Source organism: Varroa jacobsoni, unplaced genomic scaffold, assembly GCF_002532875.2.
Source record: "Varroa jacobsoni isolate VJ856 unplaced genomic scaffold, vjacob_1.0 scaffold_503, whole genome shotgun sequence".
Lineage (NCBI taxonomy): Eukaryota > Metazoa > Arthropoda > Arachnida > Mesostigmata > Varroidae > Varroa > Varroa jacobsoni.
In genome coordinates, this window is record NW_019213405.1 from 339,790 (window position 1) to 362,154 (window position 22,365).

At 39.2% G+C, this 22,365-nt stretch overlaps 1 protein-coding gene across 3 annotated transcripts; it reads left to right on the forward strand.

Moving 5' to 3' along the window:
* The first annotated feature begins 9,495 nt into the window (after positions 1–9,495).
* On the forward strand, positions 9,496–22,324 carry LOC147753425 (uncharacterized). Of its 3 annotated transcripts, XM_086968529.1 has the most exons (3): positions 9,496–9,951; positions 16,812–16,920; positions 21,589–22,324. In XM_086968529.1, the coding sequence occupies exons 1-3, from the start codon at positions 9,874–9,876 to the stop codon at positions 21,726–21,728; spliced, it is 327 nt and encodes a 108-aa protein (XP_086824655.1). In that variant the 5' UTR covers positions 9,496–9,873; the 3' UTR covers positions 21,729–22,324. The 3 variants fall into 3 exon arrangements, 1 of the variants encoding a protein (XP_086824655.1); XR_015311306.1 differs by lacking the exons at positions 9,496–9,951; positions 16,812–16,920 and adding an exon at positions 18,271–18,826; XR_015311307.1 differs by lacking the exons at positions 9,496–9,951; positions 16,812–16,920 and adding an exon at positions 18,271–18,417.
* The last annotated feature ends 41 nt before the right edge of the window (positions 22,325–22,365 follow it).

Sequence of the window (22,365 nt, forward strand, 5' to 3'; positions counted from 1 at the left end):
GGTCACCAACAAACTATTTGCACATTCCCATCGACATACTGGTTTAATTTAAAAAGTAGGCACCAGAAAATTGTGTGGGACATTAAACATGAGGTTCAACAAACGCAGAGGTGACAACAGGAAGGATTCACGCCATAGTTGTTATGTGGGAATAATTCCATCTGTAAAGCTATGATCACTCACTATATATATATATATATATATATATATATATATATATATATATATATATAATGGATTTCCTTATCGAGGGTGAATAAACTCTTTCGAGGCAAGAAGTGGACTAAAGGCGAGTCTATCTGTGTGTCTGCGAGAACGATAACTGATTGCCTGGTCGTTGATTCTACGGTACCGACTGGGCCATTGTGTTCTTTTTGTTAACGTAAGGTCGATAAGGGAGAGTACGGTTCGAAAGCTCAGAAGGCCGTTTAAATAGGTATGCGAAAACGATATGTTTATATCGTTTCAGAAGCAATCATGCGGCAGGCTGATTTATTTTGTATCTAAACTTGGTAACGTGACGCAGCTTAAATACGTAACGAACTATACGTGGATATAACAACACAAATTATTAAGAAACACCCTATAAGTAAACCAAAAGACATAATACAAACTATTGCTGATTCATTTAAACCATGCAGACATTTCGCGTAAACGCTAGATATATTTAATTCAATCTGTATATATGCAGATATAAACAAAAAAACGAACGTTCTTAGAGGTTATTAATGTTATAAATCGAGGGTCAAATAACTTTTTTACATTTTCCTTGCATGAATTTAACGGCTCCAATGAACAAATGGGGATCCATCGGTTTTTGATAAAAGAAACAGTTGCTTCACCTTCTTGGGCTACGCCCATCACGGCACAACCAACAATTTAATGGTGATTACGTTGGTACAAAAGGGAACGCCAGACCGTTTTAAGCACCGAGAGGTTTTGTGCATGCGGAATACGACCTTGGCATCATCCAAGAAATCACCTAGACATGTGACATTATTAAATAATTAATAAATAAATTTAAGGTTTTGGAACCTGGTGTAAAATGTTGGTTTCAATGGTTATCGGTTCAACGTTCGCTATGAGGCGAATAGTACCTATTTCTGTTTCGGTCCCTCATAGCCAAGGACAGTAACGGAGTCCTGATGCTTGCTGCCGCTAAAGGTTTTAACATTAAACGAATATTAATTTGTTTTTACGATAATAAAGCTAGCACGCTTTACTATTATAATCGATAAAATAGAAAAAAAAGTTTGTGTAATTTAGAATATATAAAAATATTAAACCGCTTTTAAACCATTTCTTGAAGCACATAGTTAAAGAGTAGTAAAGATTTGAAAATTACTTGCCGAAAAATCCCGCAATGTTTTGCTCTTCCATGATATACGATTGATCCAGAACCCAAATACTGGAATATCGGAAGTATAAGAATAACTAGCCGTTAATATCTTCTCATCTACAGTGTTTACATGTCACCGACAACAATGGCTTCAAAATGGCCGTGCTTCACAAACGCTTAGTCGATATCAGAGACTGGCCAGGATGTCAGCAGTGGGTGGCATACATCTAGGTTGTCGACGAACGAATATTTGTACCTTGACGTAAATTAAGCCGTTCGTACTTCTAAAGAGGACTAAACGATTCCTGTTGAGGGTGGCATATTTACATCTTTGATTTTAAATAACAAGAATTAAGCCCAAATTAGAGATACATTTACTTTTCAATTATCGTATATCTTCAGGGTTTAGAGTGCTGAAAACATGTGGAAGGCGGGCTGTCGCTGTCTTCACGCGAGGAAATTTATCGGAATTCGCATACGTTATTAAATGCAGCTTCTGTCTGCTTTGACGATTCATCACCACCACATAACCTTTTGTGGGAACAGAGACGACCCGCTGTTCAGTCATCCTCTGTCCATGACCATGTTTGATAAGAACTATTATTGGCGCTCTAGTGATTTTGGGTGGTATGAATCGTTACCTTGAGCAGGCAATACATCGCAAATCTGATTTTAGACGCTAAACATAATATCTCCAACCTTTTACCGCTCTCGTATGTATCGATCTATGTGCCAGATAACATTTTATACAACATATGATACCTAATATTAATGGTAGAGTAGAACGTTATAGATGCTGCATATAATAGGTTTGGAGTTATAGGAACTGTTTGGACGCGAACTACATAGTCAGCTCTGAATTTTAGGATCGGGCTGTTGGTTACTGGGAAGGAAGGAAGGAAGGAAGGAAGGAAGGAAAATAAAAGCGCAACGATGTCTGTGTACATATTTCCAGCTGGTGTTGGTACCCCTTGACGTTTTCGAAAAACCAAAATCATGAGCACCACTTCCTCAGGCTCAAAGTGAAAAAGCTTTGTTTCACGAAGTTGTTGATTGAAGTCCTAATTAACACGCTACGGTCTTTTTAATTTAAGCCAAATACACTTACAAAAGTTCTAAGGAAGTAAGAAAACGTACGTGATCCTAAACAGTTCTGCCCTTGGCAGAAAAATTAAGTCCACTTACCTTAAAAATTCTCCTCAACTAAATCTAATTGGTAAAAGTATCTATTGACTTAACGTTTAATATCGCACTTGTTTAGCAGTCTTTTTTTTCATTTTTTTTTTTTTTTTTTTAAATCAAAACACGTTTTTTGCCGCTGTCACTTCGATCGCAGTACCTTTGAGTGTATACATATGCATGCAATAGGAATTTTAGCAGTGTCTGGATATTGTAAATAATCCCACCTTGTCGATAGAACAGTCACAAAACTTTAAACAGAGGAACAATACAGAATGCAGTCGGTCAGAATGCTGACAATAGGAGCTGCAAGTATTGTTTGTGCGTACTCATATTTGTATATGTATTGAATTTTTTTTTATTATTTATGTGAGAAACGCGTTTTATAGGAAATATCCCAAAGTGATATGAAATAGAACGAACGGCAGCCATAAGAAGGGCCGTAAAAACATCGAGCGTATATATACGTTTCGGGTTCATAAATCCGGAAAGAGATTTACCGCATTTTACGAGTCTCAGAATTAGTATTGTTGTGGGGTTTCTGTTAGCCGCTGACTGCGTCTTGCTCAGACTTGGCGGCGATGGCCTGATAGACGGCGATTTTTGTAGGACCCAACTATGTACTGTCGTATACGAAAGTGGGTGTAAAGCATGCATCAATGACTCGCACAGCAACGCCGGGTCGCCGGAAGATGTGGGCCCATTTTTTTGATCAGCCTTTTTTATGACCTTATTCGGTAGACGCTCAGTGTAGAACGAAGCCGACAAATTAAATACCTCTAAAAGGGGCGTAATAGAGACAAATAGGATGTGCTAATGTGCCAATCGCACGCCAAGCTTCGTAATCTGTGGAAGCATGGGAGCACTGCCGGATTGTAACTCTATTCAGACCAACTGGAGGTCTGTAGAAGTGTCCTATCGAGTCGGAACAACGGCACGTGTTCATGTATGAAGGCCTGCCTGATTGTCAATGGAATGGGCCACGCATATGAATATCAAGGAAGTATTTGATGAAATCGCGCATTGTCGGACTTTTTCGTCTGAGCTTATATTGTCTAGATCTACTTCGATTGGTTTCTCCGTGTAAAGCTTAGAATGATTATATTCCTAGCGGATTTTTTGTCACAAAAAAAACTATATAGTGTTTCGACATCGGGTTAATTTTTAGGAAATCTCTAGGATCTCCAAATTATATCCGCTAAAGTAACCTCCAAAATAATAATTAATACCGACTTTACATTCAGCTGACTTAAAAAAAGTCGTTCTCCTCCTAAGTCAGGCAAGCGTCACCCTCAGAAACGTGAAATTTAACAAAGCGCTCTAAAGGACCAGCTTTCAGGCATATTAAAAAAAAAGCAGAGCTTTTGTAATTAAGGATGAGTTAACTAATTTTACCCTTCTCACAACTATAAATAATGAGGCCAGTTAACTTGAAGAGCAGAACAGAACGCTTGCTGCCAAATCACACATATGAATCGTACCTGTACAGTGTCCATATGAAAACCCCAAAAGCATTTCGCTTTCTTAAAACGGTGAAGATGTATCTAAATTAAAGTTAAACCTTTGAAATTTTTCTTTTTGCAATTAAAGTTCCCAAATCTCGGTAAATTATGTGACATAATTTTGTCTTTTCTTTTTATTATATTATTTTTCATACACGTCCGCTGCACTCATCGTGCTTGTTCTCAAACAAAAAAATTCTGTATATATTTTATACGTTCGTATTTACTTATTAATTGGCATATGGACATATTCTAGGTAAAAGAAGCTAAACGTCATTTCGAATACTGCTACTGTTCCAAGTTACGTTTGTCCTTTCGAGGTGATACCTGCAAAATCACCTCAATCGGAGTCGTGTTTTGTAGCGAACGGCGCAATGGAAATGTGTTAGTTTATGGTACCAGAACTCATATGTGATATACAGCTACTAAAGGTGTTAGTAAAGCCTACTGATAGGTTCATCATACGCGTGAACCCGTTTTGCCAATGCCGCTTCATGTCATCCCCGTCCTCGAATCACACTAGCTAATTATCTATTTCTAATGACAGCTAATTAAACGTGGCCTTCTTCGTAATGAGCTGCATCACGTCCAAAATATCCGTTGTCTCAATACCATTTGCCTGAAAAGCGATTTCCCCCGACGAATCTTAGCTATACTTCACCTAAATGAGGTGACTGTATATATCGAAAAACAGAAATTGAATCGATGACGTTCACGTTGTGAGAGGACGGCTCGCATTGGCAAGGATATAGACGCGGTCAATGTTGCGGTAGCATACGACAAAACGTATCCTTTTATGTTAGACACGTCAAGTATGAAGAGCGCATCGCGTAAAAGAGCGTTGTTTCGAAGTTCAATGATGTCGAAGACATAGGTAAATTGTATATCAACAGTTTTTTGGAAAGCATGGTTTTTTCAAAGTAAAGTTAAAGGCCTGTTTGCAGTGTTTCTAGTGAGGATTATTGCAGCGCTTACATGGCTGTTCCTGAGGTTCTCTGGTCATCATCGGCACATCTGTATATGGCAGAGCTGCTGAATTGTGAGGTGTTTGTATCGGGTATCTGAACAAGTTGCAGTTAGTACAAAGCAATGAAGTCGAAAAATGTCTTATCAGTAAATCCGAATAACTATAACAAATAATAATAATAATAATAAGAATATCCGAAGAACTAAAAGGACTTCTATTTATTTCAAGTAGCATACCTGGGACTATTTTTGTTAGTTATAGAATAGCTAATTATATCTAGTTTTAATTCGTTAACATAAGCCGTCTATTGTGGTATTCTTAATACTACGTAAAGCTTTAACGTCCTTGAAATTTACTAACATATCAACGTTCACAGGCAATGGTTTGCCAGCTAAGCTACCCTTCCATCACAGAAGCATGGTAAATATGATTTCCCTTACGTACCTTCTTTCTCGCAAATCGATGCTGGTAAGTATAACACATGGAGGTCATTTAAGCAGAACATGTGGTCAGTGTATCCAACCCGTTCCCAGTGCCATCATTGATGTGTGCGGCCGTTACGTGCAAGAAGATCGATAAGCGTCAAATAGTAGTCTCCAGCCATTAACTCCAACATGAAGTATGCCTCTAATATAAATGAATTATGTATTTATACAGCAATCGCAGGTATCGAATCTTATATTGGTAACATTATTTGATGCCAACAACCTGTTCTACAACTATTTTTTGTAGCACAGTATCTATTGTATATGTCGCATTTCGCTTCTAATAAGAAAGACGCGGTCAACGAACCCTGCTATATTGTGCATATGGAGCGATTATATGAAGCTTGACGAGGGTTCTGCACACGCTGTCTCGGAAGCACTGCGTCCTAAGTTCCGTTATGTTCAGAATTTTAATAATAATGCAAAATAGGTTGCATATCAGTGGTTTTCAAAGGCTAACGACCACGAACCTTTCCACTGCGCGGTATACTTGAAAGAAATTGAAACTAATCTGGCTAATCATCTTTTCTGGATAATCAATACGTAAGTCCATAGCGTCGAACGTTGTTGTTCAATCGCTGTGGAATTAAAAAAAAAAAAAAAAAGCACGTTTTGAACAATAAAAACACACTGTTGTTTTTTTCCCATGAGGTTAATGTGTGAATCTCATTTACAGGCACCGGACCGTATTATGTTCCTTGCCATACACAATGAGACTGCACCAAGCAAGCTGCAAAGCCCACTAAGGAAAGCTGTAACAATGACCACAAGATATCATCTTGTCAATAGATTCATCACTGGTTTCCTCAAGGGATAGTTTAGCAAATATCGAACTGGCCTTCCCTGAAGTTTTTTGAAAGGCCCTCAATAACAGAGCTCTTCCATTTCCGGGCCTGAATTTCTTCGTACGCTGTCCTTTTCTATCCGAAGGGAAACGGAAGTAATTAAAATGTCATGAACTGGCCTTGTTCCTCTGATGTATAGAATTTCTAATCAGCTAAGCTCGAAGGAAGCTCTAAAAGGTCGGCTTCAACTGTAACCTGCTGAAGAGTCTCGAATAGCGGAGCCGCCAAATGAAAACTTTTAAAGTACGATGCCCCCTATATTTTGGATATTTAGCTTTCCGTATACGGTTGAAAACTTAACGACATATAGGGTGCTTAAACGCACAATTTTCTTTTTTGTTATTTTCAACAATAAAGGCTGCCCGTACGGGATGCATCGATTATTGGTAGGTTGGGCAATGAGCATGTCGATAGGTCATCCGGAACAGAGTTTTGACTTTGCGTAGCCTTTGGCATAGGTATATTTTCTGTTATAAACATAGCTTCCTTCAATAGATTCGTGCTTTTCCGAAGAACATATATATTTACACTGTGTGTATAGGAGGTGGTTCGTGTATTTTTTGTGAATTGCTTCCAAAACTGTACCCGAAGATAAACAGATGTTATAACAATTCGTTTTGCTGAAGATGTCATTTTTTAAAAATCTATAAAAGTATATAACCACTATTCACCCGTATTATATCTTCGATTCGGGATATAAACCAATCATTAGTCATTTTCAAAATACGCCTTTTTTAATTTGCAAGTAACTATTCATATTAACCGTGCATCAAACGATAATGGTATTTTACGTGAAAGAAGTTCCAACAGAATTCTATTTTGGACCTTTAACAGGCTAAAATTCCTAACGTTGCAAGGACTAAAAACGGCCAAAAAGTTCGAAAGGTGCAAAAAGCGCGAACGTCTCAAAAATATTGACCGATATCAATTCATATTATCCGTTAAGTGTATTAACAATGGAGTTTCTGGGCTTTTAAATTTAAGCCCTTATGACGATCTTCCTGTTTCTATTTTTTAAAAGCTGTATGAAAGCTAGTAATAATGCAGATGCAGCGTCGATTTTCAGCAAACGAGAAAATTTTCCCGCTTCATTTTTCAAAAATTTGTCTAGCGTGAATAAAATTATGTCACAGTAACCTTTCGTTTAAAACGGCGCGATGTTTTCGCTGTGATGGATCTGTCGCTGTAATCTAGAAAGAACTATGATGACTGCCCGCTGTGACGAACAGTTCATCAAGGTTTATTCAAATGTGAAGGTTTTATCTGATATATATACACATATATCGGAATTAGAACATTGGGGGAGATTAACAAGTTCGAAAACAACAGTTGCTGTTGCGTAAAGCCGAATGCATGAGCCTCGATTACTCTTTTCCCAGTTCCCTTAATCAACAGCGAGACAATGAAGCGGCATTCGTTGAGAACGACCGTATAACTAATGAGGGACTTACACGGAGCTATTTTTACATTTATTTTTAAGAAAATATCGAATAAATACACCTTTATCGTTGGCCTATATGGCTCACAAGATATTGGTTTGTCGACTAGACATGAAGCCTTATGGACCACTAATATTTTAAGAATTTGAAAGAATTTAGGAATAACAAAGGCACTAGAAAAATGTTTGTTCTTTGAGAGAGACCGTAATTCGGCTACCGTAGCTTTTCATAAATCGTTACTAGACAATGAAAAACCGAATTTTCAATGGCACAATTGCTTTACACACTCAGAGGTTCTAGTTTGCTTTACCTAGAAATTAAAGTTATTTTTAACAAAATACGCATCATTTTTATAAACCAACTTGGCAATGAAAGCTGTGTAGATGTCATGGTATCTAATACGTGTTTTTTCTTTGATTTACTGCTATTTTTGCCATATAGAACAAGCCTGCAGTTAAGTTAGCTTAAATTTTAGCTGACAATGTTATTACGACAAAGATTGAGAAACTAAATGTTTTTACCATCAGGAATTATGTTAAATAGCCGGCTTTCGTCACGAGCGAAGTGCGTCTACACCTGGATTAGAACTTAAAGCACCATGTACGGATAATTTTAAGACGCAAGCACTTTACCACTACGCTATTGCGGGAGCATGGGATTGATAAATACTAGAAATTATCATTACGGAGAAAAATAGGGTTATTAAAAAGAGGCGTTTGTCTGCTTACCGTATGTCCATTGAGGAAACCCTAAATAAATCCAGCAAAGGACCTGGCTATCGTATCTTTCTGGTAGCGGGTTGTTGATCCTAGTAATCCTAATAAATTAACGGGTAACATATTTGCCTGTTAATTTTAGGGAGGCGTGGTGGTCTAGGTTTCGAACGTTTCGCTTCATGCTGGGACCCAGCCGTCCCATAGAATGCCTAACAGAAAGGCCGGACATTAAATTCGAAATAATTAGGTTTTTGATCCTGCACCGAAAACGAACTGACATTAAGGTCCTACTGACACCCTGTCCGTACAAACACATGGCCTGAAAAAAAGAAACATAACATCGGTAATCTACAATTCCGGCATTACGAATGAGGCATGGTTAATTATGATCTGTGACCTGGGATATGATTACCGTTTTACTGGTACTTTTTAACCTCAGTTATGCGGTCAACCGAATTTAGCTGATCTAAACGGCATTGCCTTTTAGAAGCATACTCAAAAAGATTGATAATTCAATCTGCAGCAAATTGTTGATTTTTGTGCTTTTTAAAAGTGTGAAAAATTTCATTTGATTCTAAACTAAGAACAATCTTTTCGTATTAGGTTATTTTCATTATTATATTAAAATAATCCGTTCGGTATCTGTATACCTCCAACAACTCCTCTAGTCTATCTTTCAACATATTTTTTATATGTATTTATGCCGGCTCTGCAGCTTGATTTGCCCAACTATTTGAGTTCGTGCTTTGGCCCGAGGGTTTTCTTGCGGCTTCAGATCCTGTATTTCTCGCTCTTGATCAGCGATATATGGTATTAAGATTTTCGTAGCTTGAACACAGCCAACTTAGTACAATGGTTTAAACGATATTAAACTTGTATTCCACTGTTTGAATAAGAACAATGAGGTACAATTCAATTACTGTACCCCATTATTTGCAATGGCAATGTCTGCATATCTCTATTTCCATTGTCATTTAAAGGTAGGTTTCGATTGGCAACCACAACTCGGACGCAAATCCGCGATCACTGATTTCGGCCAGAAACGAATTTATAACTGATCTTGGGTTGTGGCAATGACACACTCCCGTGGCCGCAACCGCTCATAAAACCTATTCGAGCCTGAAAATAACGAGCTGTTTCCGGTAACTTCTTTTATCGCTCTATCGATGATGGAGAGCCATAAAAGTGAATGTCACAATGTGCCAATACTACACGAAAAATACGTCCAGATGTCAGCCGGGAAAGCATAAAATACTGCGCCTTTGGTTCTCTAGCGAACTGGCATCAAGCAATAAGATAGCTAAGCATGCAGCCGTCCTCAACTTCCCATTGAAACGAACAGAATCCAAATCGGACAAGTGCTCTAGAGACGATTCAAAGCCTGTACCGCTATGATGGATAATGAATACAGTTGCAGACATATACGCGTGCTTTTTCGTCAGAGATCTTCAAAGCGGCTATAGCGTGAAGAGCCAGCAGGTGAGCTCACGTTATACGGTAGACTCGACAATTTACTGTGTAAGAAACACGATATTAATGTTTGCAATTACTCAGGGAACACAGGCTCAACAGGGGATGCTTTGACCATACGTTCAACGCATGCTTTTAAGACATATGGGTATTGGCTAGGTTACGATATGACGTACAAAGAATAATAATATAGTACTAGATAATGAAGACGCTTACATAGAACTCTCTGGATAATAGACTGTTTATAATATCAATAGTGTTATGAAGTTTATCACAAAGAGAAAAACTGTCATCGGCATTATTAGTTACTAGTGCGGTATTAGCTTACGCTTTGTGCGTATCTCTTACTCATGCACAACATAATTTATGTATGTGACTACGAATTCGCCTTTCTTCAAATATTTATTAATGTTATATTTCTTCCTATAATTATAATAAGTGAGACTTGAAACGGTCGATTTACTTGGTTTATGAACGCGATCCTACAACAAACTTCAAAGGAGTCACGGGGACGGCAGAAGCTATTACGAGGCAGGAAATGAGGTGACTCGACCCAGATAAAGTTGTAGAATCGAAACGACTCTGTCAAAATTGTCCCCAGTCAATAAATGGCGAATTTAGCCCTCCACAAAATGTGCTTTTGAGTTTGCCATTTCCTCTCTACAAGCAATGTAATAGCCAACACAAAACGACTGTGTTAACCATCGGCACCACTACTGCAATTAAATCTTGCAAGGGGTTTTTCTTTTTTGTGAGCATCGTCAAGTTGACCGCAGTGACTTCACTCTACATGAGTCTACTAGCACATTATTTTGTTAAGCGAACTGGTGAGCAGACATTCCGCTGCTAAATAAGGTTCCGTTTCTACATACATTCTAGATACAGCGACCCAAAGCTATTATCCAACAATCGCTGACCTAAGGAGAAAATACTATGGAACACTTGTCAAGACAATGGTTTTAATAGGGTGACGTGATTATGGCAGACCAATAGGTTTAGGATAGATTTTTTCCTTGTCCTTGTAAACCGCAGCCGACATATAGCTGTTACTTCTGTTTGTTAAATTCCCTAAAGTCTGTTACTACGAGAGTCATCCAGAAGGGTCTCGTGGCGCAACTGGACTAACTGATATCCACCCAACTGAAACCCGTGAAGCGTAAGCTTCTAAGTTCTAATGCTGTGTATTTTTCATCGGGGGTTGGCTCTCTCGTTTGTGACTGCTGCTAGGTATCCGAGTTCTGCACCGGACCTAAGAAATCGCGTGATAATAATATGTCATGGCAACCAACACGGATTTTTGAGTCAACGATGACTGCACCTTCGTGTTCATGTTTTACTTACTTCAGGAGGTGCTAGAGCCTGAGTTAGATAGTCAGAATGGGCGTTTACACAGACGGAAAATTTGTTGGGTATACTCATTGATTATTTTGAAGTTAACCGAAATAATGTGAAATATCGGTTAATTTAGGGCAATAAAATTATTTTAGCCAGATGCTAAATAACGGAGTAATTATTAAAGAAAAACGCAAAAATCATATTAGGAGTTTATTAAGAACGTTAAGGCCAATTCATAGTTTTGGCTGGATAGGTACAATCATCCATACTTCAGCTACCATTATGCGGTACGTAAGTTTGAAAACGCAATTTGCGGTTACATGATAGCATGGTTTATCAAACAAACCAATCTTTGCTCCTGACGACCAGATACATGGAAAGCTGCTACAAAAAGTCTGTGTGATTTCGAAAAGATGATTGTTTGCAATGACAGTCAGAAATCTCTTCACACACCTTGAATTTGTTCTGGTTTTTATGAAACGCTCTACAATGACAGGATTAAGATAGATATCTACCAAGCATATCTCATCAAAGTTAGGGTAAATGTGTTGAGGTGAAAAAAGACCTTTTTTTTTGTGCAATAGGATGTATTTGTAGATACGAAAAATCGACTTGTTTATTGTTATTATTAAATAAAATGTTTTGAATGAGAATAATATATTGCATAGATGTGTCGTTTGCTTCTATGGTCACAAAAATTAAAAAAAATTATTATGTAAACATAAAATCCAATCGAATTTCTACTAAAATTTGCCTGAATTATAGACAATTTTCTTTCTAGTTTAGTTTCTTCTTCAACCTCTAAGAAATCGTTAGAAAACATGAGGATTTTTAAAATCAGAGGGAATATCATCCAGTGGAAATATTACCTGGACCAAGCAAAACCTGGTAAATTCAAAGTTTCTGTTCTGCACTTTGTGCTTTAAATTTGGCGAACCTGTTAAGGGTTATTTACGACTAAAATTCATAGTGGTAAATGGCGACATAAGGAACATTCGCCAGCTGTGCGCCTTTGCTTTGACTAGAGGGTGGAAATTTTCCCTTAGTACGTTAACGCTGACTAAAAACAATAATTACGTTCCCGTAAGAACGTCTCAGTACAAATGACCTTTTTTAACCGTATATACTCATACGTTCCAAATGGCTTTTTTCGCTAAACCTCTTTTGCTCTAATTATCGTAGTTTAACATTTGGAATATGATCAAAAGATACGCGTAGAAAATCAACATGCTTAGAGGATACAGTGAAAATATTGTGCAAGACACAAGATGTTTTTAAGTTTAAAAGAGCGTCTCTTTAGGGGCACTACGCCGCACTCACGGAGCAGTGACACTTTCCTAAAGACTCATTCATCTACGCTAGTTGTGGTAACAAATGGCCAGAAACCTCGCCTGCCACCATAGAGTCGTTAACGTAAATTTTAACAATATTTCTGTCTATAGTGGTACTCCCTCAGACAGGGATTGCAGCGAGTGAATTAAGGGGTGACCACATATTCTCTCCCGTAGTCACTGACGCCGCTGTCACTGATGTTGATTTTAGTCTCCTCGATCAAGGTTGCTAGTAATGAAATGTGTTTTCACTGATGCCGTCCAGTTGAACAAAATAAAATGTTCGCTCGACAACTTTCTTATTACGTTCAGCGGTATTTCTATGCATATTGACGATGGCCTATATCAGATTTTGGACGCCACGAAGTTTTGCCCCAAAAGGTGTATTCACTGTCAGAAAGCGACTGCAGATACGTTGCTACAGTTGGTTTACCGAAACCCTTCGCCGCCTACGTTAAAACTAGAACTCGTTTTCAACTGATTTCGTTCAAAAATAGGCGATTTTGTTATCCCGTCGCGTTAACACATTGCAGACGGCTCAGATAGGTACAACTTCGATATCATGGCCTGTTTATATGATGAACCCCATGAAGAACAAATCTATTGGCTTGGATACGACTCAAAGGCCAGCACGACTAAGCACATGGAACGATCAAAGTGTTTCTCCTTTCTGAATAGAAAGCAAAATGGAGCAAAAAATGGCCACCGTCTTTCTAGGGCTTCGTTCAATTTCGCTCCTTACGCTATGTTCATTCGATCGCATTTTTCGACATGCGATGCCTACTTGTGCTCTATCGAGATGTGAAACCCTGTCGGACAAGCAGACTTGGACACGCAGGACCTTGTTTGCTGAACTTCCCGCCAAGGCGCGAACTGTCGGGGGTGAGACTGATATCTCTGTAATTTCATTTTGCTCGTTCTTGTTTCCTCGCTCCGCCACATTTAGTCCGGAAGGTGGCAATCTTGTATATGTACATCATACATTGGAGTTAAATTTTATTGAAAAAGCCTCGGATCTATTAGTACTGTGCTATATACTGGTGCGCAAGAACTTAGCTTCGTCCAAAAGAGCTCTTGGATAGGTGTCTTTTGGTACATATAGATGGTAAAAATATCTTGTGAGGAGGACATTTTAGGTTGAGAAACTCTGCAGTTACAAAATGCATTATCAGTGTAAAGTAGCTAAGAGACATATTGCTGAATTGCGTGGCATCGTCCGTTCTAAACGGTTCGAATATCCGGGCTAAATTTCTTCACTCATACAGAATAGATATGCCATTATAGCATTAGCAAATGTTACATTTTGAGACCTTGCATTGACATACTTCAAATCCTTGATGACAAACTATCAGACCACAGTCTGTTCCGTATTTCCTCAAGTGAAACGCCGTTCAGGCAAGCCTTAGCCTAATTCCTCTGAGACACCAGAGCCATGTACTAAATACTTCGTACATCTTTTTTGTGGTTGAACACCGGTATATGCGCACGTATATCACATGTATCAGATGAACGTTTTGTTTATCAAGCTCGTCTAAGAAGCTGGGACGTTTTGGTATTTGATTTATTAATCCAAGCTATAAACCTTTGCATAGCGCGATTTTGAGGTCACCCTTAGTTATCCTCCTGCTAAGGAATAACTGTTCTGGTAATGTCTAAATAACTACCAACGTTCCTACGTTTTGTACAGGTGTTTACCGGAGAATCAAAGAGAAGGTATTGGCGGTTACTGTGAGAACGTTCTTAGTATGCCTTTCATCCACCCAATCGTATCTGTCGTACCTCCAAGACAGATCGAGATCACTTAGGCTAAACAGGTTAGCCGAGCTTCACGGGGCTCTACTGAGGTCGCCAATTGTGATAATCCTTCTTGTCATTGGCAATATGACAGTAGTTTGTGTGGACGGCGTGTATAAATAGACACGTGCAGTGAAATCGTCTGATGACGGTTCAGCTGTAGCATACTTACGTTGGTTCTATCAATAAAACAACATAAATATATGGCCATTATTTTAGGCGATCAGCAAACATGAACCCGAACGACTTGTGCTCATCTGACTCAAAATATTCTTCTTCTAAAATCAGATTAATTTATCACATTGATTTTACTGTCAGTAAACGTGTCCTTCGTTCTACATGTTTCGACTGAAAGCTGGGTGCGTCGGATTTCCACTGCAGCCGGAATCACACGTTATTATACACTTACCCGGAGCTGGGTTAGGACCGCCGGTACATTTCAAGCTGATAATCGACTCATTATCGGAACCATTCCTCTGCACATCTTGATGTCACTTATCGAAGCGCCCTGAGCAACATCAACGTTCGTAGCTGCAGAAGTAACAAACGAAGATCGAAATGATCCAAGGTAGCTAAAGCATTATACCGTGCGAAAATTCAACATAGGAAATCGAATAAAATGATTCCCTCTGGCTTCGCTTTATATAGGTAATCTGCTTTCGCAAGGCCAAATGTGACTGCTTTACTGTAATTGAACACTGTAGTTTAACTACTTACTTGGGCCAGTTCATGCTCATCAATTATGAACGCGAGAAAAACAGCTCTTATCTATTGGTTCTCATTTATTTTCACCAAATACCACATGTGCGTTATACCAAGTATTAGAAAACGCATAGGAACAATGTTGGTACACCCAAAAATTCGACACTGCGTCATTTGAAAGAGCCAACGTGGCTAATATATTCAAAGGACCGGTAGCAGCAAAAAAACACTGCCAGCTTATTCGCTTATAAGACGAACCCTAACTACACGATTACACTGAATAATCCACGAACTCCTTGGTGCAAATACCGATAGCAATACACGATGCCAAGTCAAAAACAACATTCTCCGACTCCATTTTTGGCCGGTATATCTTTGCAGGACAATGAGACCTCTAAGGTCTAAACGTCTGCGACTTCTCAAATACTCCTGTCCAAGTATATGCATTTATGGTAACGAAATCAAATCTATTAGCATAATGGATAGACCTAGCGGATAGATCCGGCGTGAACCTGTTGTTTGTTTTTTGCAACATAGTTTTAGGTTAATGTAGACTCGTATCGTAAAATGCAGTATATATTTTCGCGGGGCAAAAGTCACCGGACAGTTCGAGTTTTTTTGCTACAATCTAATCTTTTATTAGTTTAACGCATGTTGAGCGGGGGCTTCCAAATATCGAATTTGCTTAAAGCTCTACCTACTGGCTTGGATCGCGCGATCCTGATCCTGGTCATGTCGAATGTCGGTCACGCAGCTTACCTTTCTACAGTTCGAAAAATACACGTGTGAAATTCACTTTTGCAAGTCGCGCTCTTCCTTTATAATGCTATCAAGCAGACTTCATGATCGAGAAGCGAGCGCGATACGTTATTCGCAGCGACACCTATTAGTAATCAGGTTTACGTAGACCCAAAACGTAACGCGTAGCGAACCCCACGCAGAGAAAGATTCTCTTGACTCATTTACCATAGCACCCTATGGGAAATAATGAGTCAAGCGAATTCGACCACAATTTAAGCACAAGGAGCACGGTAAAGCGGAAACTACGCACGAGTTGAATTGATACGACGTCCCAGCTATAATTTGTCGCTTTGTTCTTGTGATTTACCTGCGTGCCATATGCAGGGTACGATGTGGAGCCTGCAGAGAACGGGCGACAAGCTTGTTCCGCAGAATCGGCTGAGAAAACTACGTTCCAGGTTGCACTGGGCTGGTATCTAGAAAACAAGGGTCAAAATAAGCAGCGAAGCTACTATTTTGGGTATTGTGTCATCTTTGCACCGACTTATAGCTCATGGTGTCACTGTTGTTGCAGTCGCTACCCTTCTTGTTTTCGGGCATCTTGACAGAGCGCTAACGTTATCTGCTCGGTTTATGTATCTGTACACGAAACTATATACTAAAAATTAGAAAAGCCTTATCACAGATTAAGATAATAGCCTAGAGATATTGTCTGGGTAATGTACATAAATGTATTAGTTTCAGGATCATATACTGTAAAGGACTGATTTAAATAAACACGTTAACTGTAGTTGACTTGATAATTTTATTATTATTGTCTCCTACTGGGCTACTCGTATTTTATATAAGTAGTCAGGATTCGAGAGTTCCGAGAAAGTTTGTGTACGCTATATTATTATGCCAATTCGGTGACATCTGGATACATAGGAAAGCCGAAATTGAATTACTGATCGTTTGTCTGTTTAGTTATGCCGACGCATCGATGTATTTTGCACGACTAACAATGGAGTTAAACTGTGGAGTCTGATCGGCGTGAGGTCGTTTTTCACTGAAAGGACCTCTGAAAACGTTTGCGGTGAGCACAGCTCCCAGCTTTTTCCAGTGGGCCTGAATAGCATAGTAACGATGCTGGAGAAGATTCAGGGAACCGTTAGCAGAATTTCGTTACTCTCGACTGGATGGACGTCGATTAGTTCGTCATCAATGGACTTCTAGTTGCCTGGAGAGCAGTAAACACTATTGGCTTTTTCATTTATCCTAAGTCGTTTTTGATTTGATTTTCGAATACGTAAATCGCAATAGCCTTTATTTGCTATACCGTAGTAAAACTAAAAAGCGGAGACCTAGATTTAATGCTCCTTCACAGGACTCTACGCGCATTTTCCACCATAGCCGTAGGAAACGGTGTGAAAGGCGAGCTACTCATCGCAAAAAAACAGTATTCGTGACGCAAATACTCGCATGCGACCGGCATATTATCATTAAAAATTTGACGCTCTTTCGCCTCGGCTTGTTCCTTTCTGTAAAACCTTGAATGGGCCACTCATGGAACAGACAAACAAACACTTTGTCTCCTTTGTGAAAGCTACCGTCGCTTTGGCCGTTTTGTTAAAAAGTACGACTTCAGCGTTCACTTCTCCTAGCAACGTTTATAGTTATGTTTTAGAGAAACTAAACATTAGAGAAAAAGCTCGTTTAGTTTTACAGGGTTCATGTAAGCACATCATAATAACTCATTTATAATAGTGCTTTATTTATTACTAATAATAGCTAAAATGCATACATCGTATATTCATAAACATTATGAAATAAATGATGTACATGTTCGTTTTTGACCGGCTAGGTAATTCTCACTTGCGAGTGTCAACCTATAGAATTACATTGTAAAAGCCGGGATAGCACCTATTTTCATAAAACTTCAAATACTTTATAGGGTTGTGACCGTTTTGTGTTTTGACTATAAAGTGATGGAACTTGTGAACACCGAAGTCTAATATGATATGATATGATTGGTGGCTATTTCGGTTCACCAGTCCCTATACGCCCTTGGTCCATAGCTGAAGTTGACAAAAATGAGAAATGTAGTGCCGCTATTTTTGGCCTTTGTGTGTACGTAAACATCCTACGTGCTTCAGTTTCCTGGGGACTGATTTATAATAATTATTATTATTTACTACTATTATTGATACCTGCTTTATGTACGTGCACTAGACCCGATATCGTCTTCAAAAGTCAGTAAGTACTATATTCCAAAACCTAACAGTCAGTACAATGCTTGAAATTAACCTGTCCGATAGCAAAAGTTATCGCAAAACCAGAAAGAGTCTAAGAGGAAAGTAGGGAAAAGAATAACTTTTGACAGGTCGGGGAAGCGAAAGCCAGAGATGTCTCTTCCTCAGCTCTCTCGGCCTTAGACGGCCAAGCACAGACGCTCCGTCATCGCGTTGCTGTTTGCAAACACTTACAGTCGTGATCATCCCCAGAAAGGGTCCTAGAAGCCAATGATCTAACGTAGCTCACACCGCCCATTGTAGTTTTTGCAGCGGAGCAGTTTTTCGCAGTAGCTGTTGGGGTAACTACTATTCGTTGATGCGTTTTTCTACTTGGCCTTCGTTACTCATGAGGCCAGCACTGTCTTTCTCTTTCTTTGTGCTCTCTTTACACACCGTACGTGATGTCTCTGGCGCAGGTGACCCCACAGCGGATTAGCTCATTCGTGTAGCCACGATCAGGTCAATGATAAATATCAGGGACGGATCTATATCCAATGAGATGCTTTAATGGAATTAATATGAACGGCCATGATGCATAGACGTAGCACCAAGTGAGTACTGCACACCGCCTGATCAGTTCCGTGTGAGAAGAATAGGATGATGGTGGCGCTAGTGGCTGGCGTCGTCCGAATCAGTAGGAACAGCAACTGCGGATGTGGGGAAATAACTACGAATGTCCCTTGTACGCGAACCTTACACAAAGAGAAGGTGGGTTATCTAAGGAAGTGACAGGCTACACATTGGATAAGAATGGTAGAAAGCAACGTTGGACCAGCGATTCAAGGCCGTTTGTTTGCGGAAGACTGAGCTTTGCCGTATTGTCGTGTTTGCAGTATTTGGCATGCTGCCGTAAAATAGCTTAATGAGTAGTTCTAATGTGGATCGCTGTGTGACTGGAGCTCTTCACTAAAATTCACATAGGACATATAGGTCTGTGCCATGGGTGATTCGTGGGCAGGGTAGATAAGGCCATGTTATTGACGATTTCTGAAGCGTCATGCTGTAAAACACTGCCTTCTTTTGAAAAGCGGGACAGCCGGACATCCGAAATCGACGAATACGAACGCCGACCTTATCACCCTGTTCAAATAGTATAGTAGTATGCCATTTAGATGGATTATTGCGGTGACGCCTAAGAGATCACGTACTAGCGACGTACGTATAGCCACAAAGGTATAGACGTCAAAAAATTGTACTGTAAAAAATATTTGATCATATAGAATAGTATGGAGCCGTCGCAATAGCTAGTCTTTGATCAGTGACGTACGGTAGATATTTAATCAACTTCAATATAATATTAATTTTATTAAAATTGTATTGAAAGTGTCTTCAAAGACTAATCTGACCTATTTTCATTTAAATATAACATTACATTTGTTTGTATCTAGGTGTTTCTATACAGGTTATACGGGCGATGTTATATGAATGGAATCAAATTAAAATGGTATCTCCTTAGTGATAAGGTAAAGGTACTATTTAAATAGAACTGATTCATTTAAGGAGTGCCTAAAATATCATCATCCTTACACTAGTGCCCCTGTATAAGTGCACAAAAGCCAAGACCCAAAAAAAAGCCCAAGATTCCAACAGTGCGACGGGTAGCGAGTTGATATTAATCATCGGAAAGGCTCTGCTGACGTTTGAGACGCCATATAAATAAAGAAAACGATGATAAAATATCTGTATATTGAGTGGCGGAAAAGTTTATTGCTTAAACATTGAAGCAAATATTTTTTTATGTTAATTAATTATTAGTTATTAATGAACTAAATATGCGTATTTTTCCCGTAACCCCATCATTTCATCGCTGTAAAACTTCTGCAGTTCGTGGGTGAAAAATTTCGACAAGTGGCCTTGGTATTCCTCCATTAAAGCTAATGAACCCTAGTAAGAGGGTTCTGCAAAGACCGAAACAGATAAGATGGCGGCCTGATGGTTCAAGGTCCAGCTTACCGTACTGATAGATGCATTAAAATTTCCCATTGACGTTTTTCAATTTCTGTCGGGTAGCTGAAAATATATGTGATCAGGTGGCATCGTAATGAAAAATGACGTCTCCTCTAGGCACTAGTTGTGGTCGATTTTTTATGATCCTGTTAGTTATTGACAATAGTGGTCCAAATCTGTTGTTTCATCAGACGGGAGCAATTCAAAACGCCTCACCTCTTTCCAGCCCTGCCAAACTCATAGCATCACTTTTTTTTGGCCTCAGTCGGGCTTTTACCCAAGATTGTTTTTCTTCATTATTGTTCTATGTAATCCACTTTTTATCATCCATTTTAGAAATGCAAATAAGATAAAGTTAATGGTTTTGCATCAATTCGTACATGACCAGCTTTGTTCTCCTTGGCAGGGTATGTTTGGTTCCTTGCTATGGGCGTGTCAGTCCTGCTTAACTCTCGCAATATATTTATTAACTTATTCCGTAATTAATCAGCCAATACGAGAACCATCACTCATATCGAAATTTCGAACACGAGGACGGCACAATTACCTTTGAACCGTTTCCTCCGACAATGCACCTTGTCCATAAATAGCGCAATTTTTTTTATAGGCCTGTGCTTTTATCGTAATGAAATTGTAAAGTATTGGCGATCATTCTAAGTAATTTCACTTATCACCAAGACGCTACATGTTGAGTCTGAATAAATATCTTAATAATAATAAAACACCCCAAAGATCGCTGCCGAATTTTGGTTTGCAAAATGCCGACCCAACACGACCCATACTCCCTGAGAAATGTCGCCTTGAAGCCTTCTAAAAGGAGAAACGATAACGATTTTTTTCATAACCCAATACACTTTTAAATCGGCCTCTGAAATATACAGCTCTGAGTAACAATTATATGCTGGATTTGTGTCAACGTAAAGATAATAATTACCATCAAACGTTATTGCTTGCTTACAATGAGTGTTACAGCGGTAACCACATAAATTTCAGAAAAGTTGCAAGAGCAAGCAAAGGAAGCGAGCTAAAAACAACTGGCTCCTGAGGATGGGATTTACTTAATGTGTTTCGAATTTAGATTGTGTGAACATGTGCCCTTAGTGATTTAAAACTGAATTTCATTTTAGTGCCACAGGCCCCCTTCCAGCTGCGTAACTGTTACTGAATTACTTGACTCTATCAATCTCCTAACGTAGAGTAAGCAAACCTTATAGGAACATTGAACTTCTCAATTCACCTAAGCGCCTTGCAGAAGGACTGAAAAATCGCCACTAAACACATACTACACGACAGTCCGCTGTTTTCCATTCCCAACACCAGCTATGTCCATCGAGGCAATATCTCACGATAAGAGTATCATAAAAAAATAGATATAAAAGTTACAACCCATTCTGAAGCTTCGACCATTTACTGTAAACAAGTAAAGATTGTTTTCGCTGCTGTAGCCCATTAACTGCGACTGCGTACGCTGTGAATCCTAATTAAGCTCATAGGAATACACTATGCGTTTCGACACGTTTCAGGAATTGCTTTGGCCATGCACCGCAAGAAGCGTGATCAAATGAACATCGCAACGCCGTTCGCTACGGAATATCGTTTCAGCTTATCACCAGGCCGTTTTACAACCGTACGATTGCAAAAACTCGTTAGTTGTCGACATTAACGAACTACAAAGTTTTAATCGCTGGCGGTTAACAGGAGAAGACGGGCTCCCAAAGGCGCACCAGTAGACTAAATAAAGGACCTTTCCTTTCCGTCCCCCGTACTGTGAGGTCCTTTCCGATTCAGCCGGGCAGAGTTGGGCCCTTGTACCAATCAAGTGCAATAGGGAAGCAAACGTGACCCAGAGATTAACGAGTTTGCGAACGAACTTGTAAGAGCCTTTCAAAGAACGAAATGTAACAGAATATGTGGCGCCCGATGTTAGCCAATACAGGAGCGGACTACACCATAATAGTAAAACAAAAAATGTCCGCTTTAGCTCCCAGACGCTGACTGCAGATGGGTCAAATGAGTAAACCTCATTAAAACTTTGAATCATACCTTCGCAAATTAAAGGCAAGGCTCCTTTGGATCCCGATCGGGCACTTTTAATGGTAGTGAATCAAAAGCTAATTATACTGTATTTTTATCTGCTGGCGTACCTAGTTACTTTGGAGGAGGAAGTAAGGACGCTTCCAGGGTTCTTCGTCTATGGCCAGTCACGGTTATTTAAATAAACACTTATTCTTAATTGTTATTTGGGCAATGTTACAGAAATGGTTTCTTTATTAGACCAATGTTACAGTGATTAGGATAGA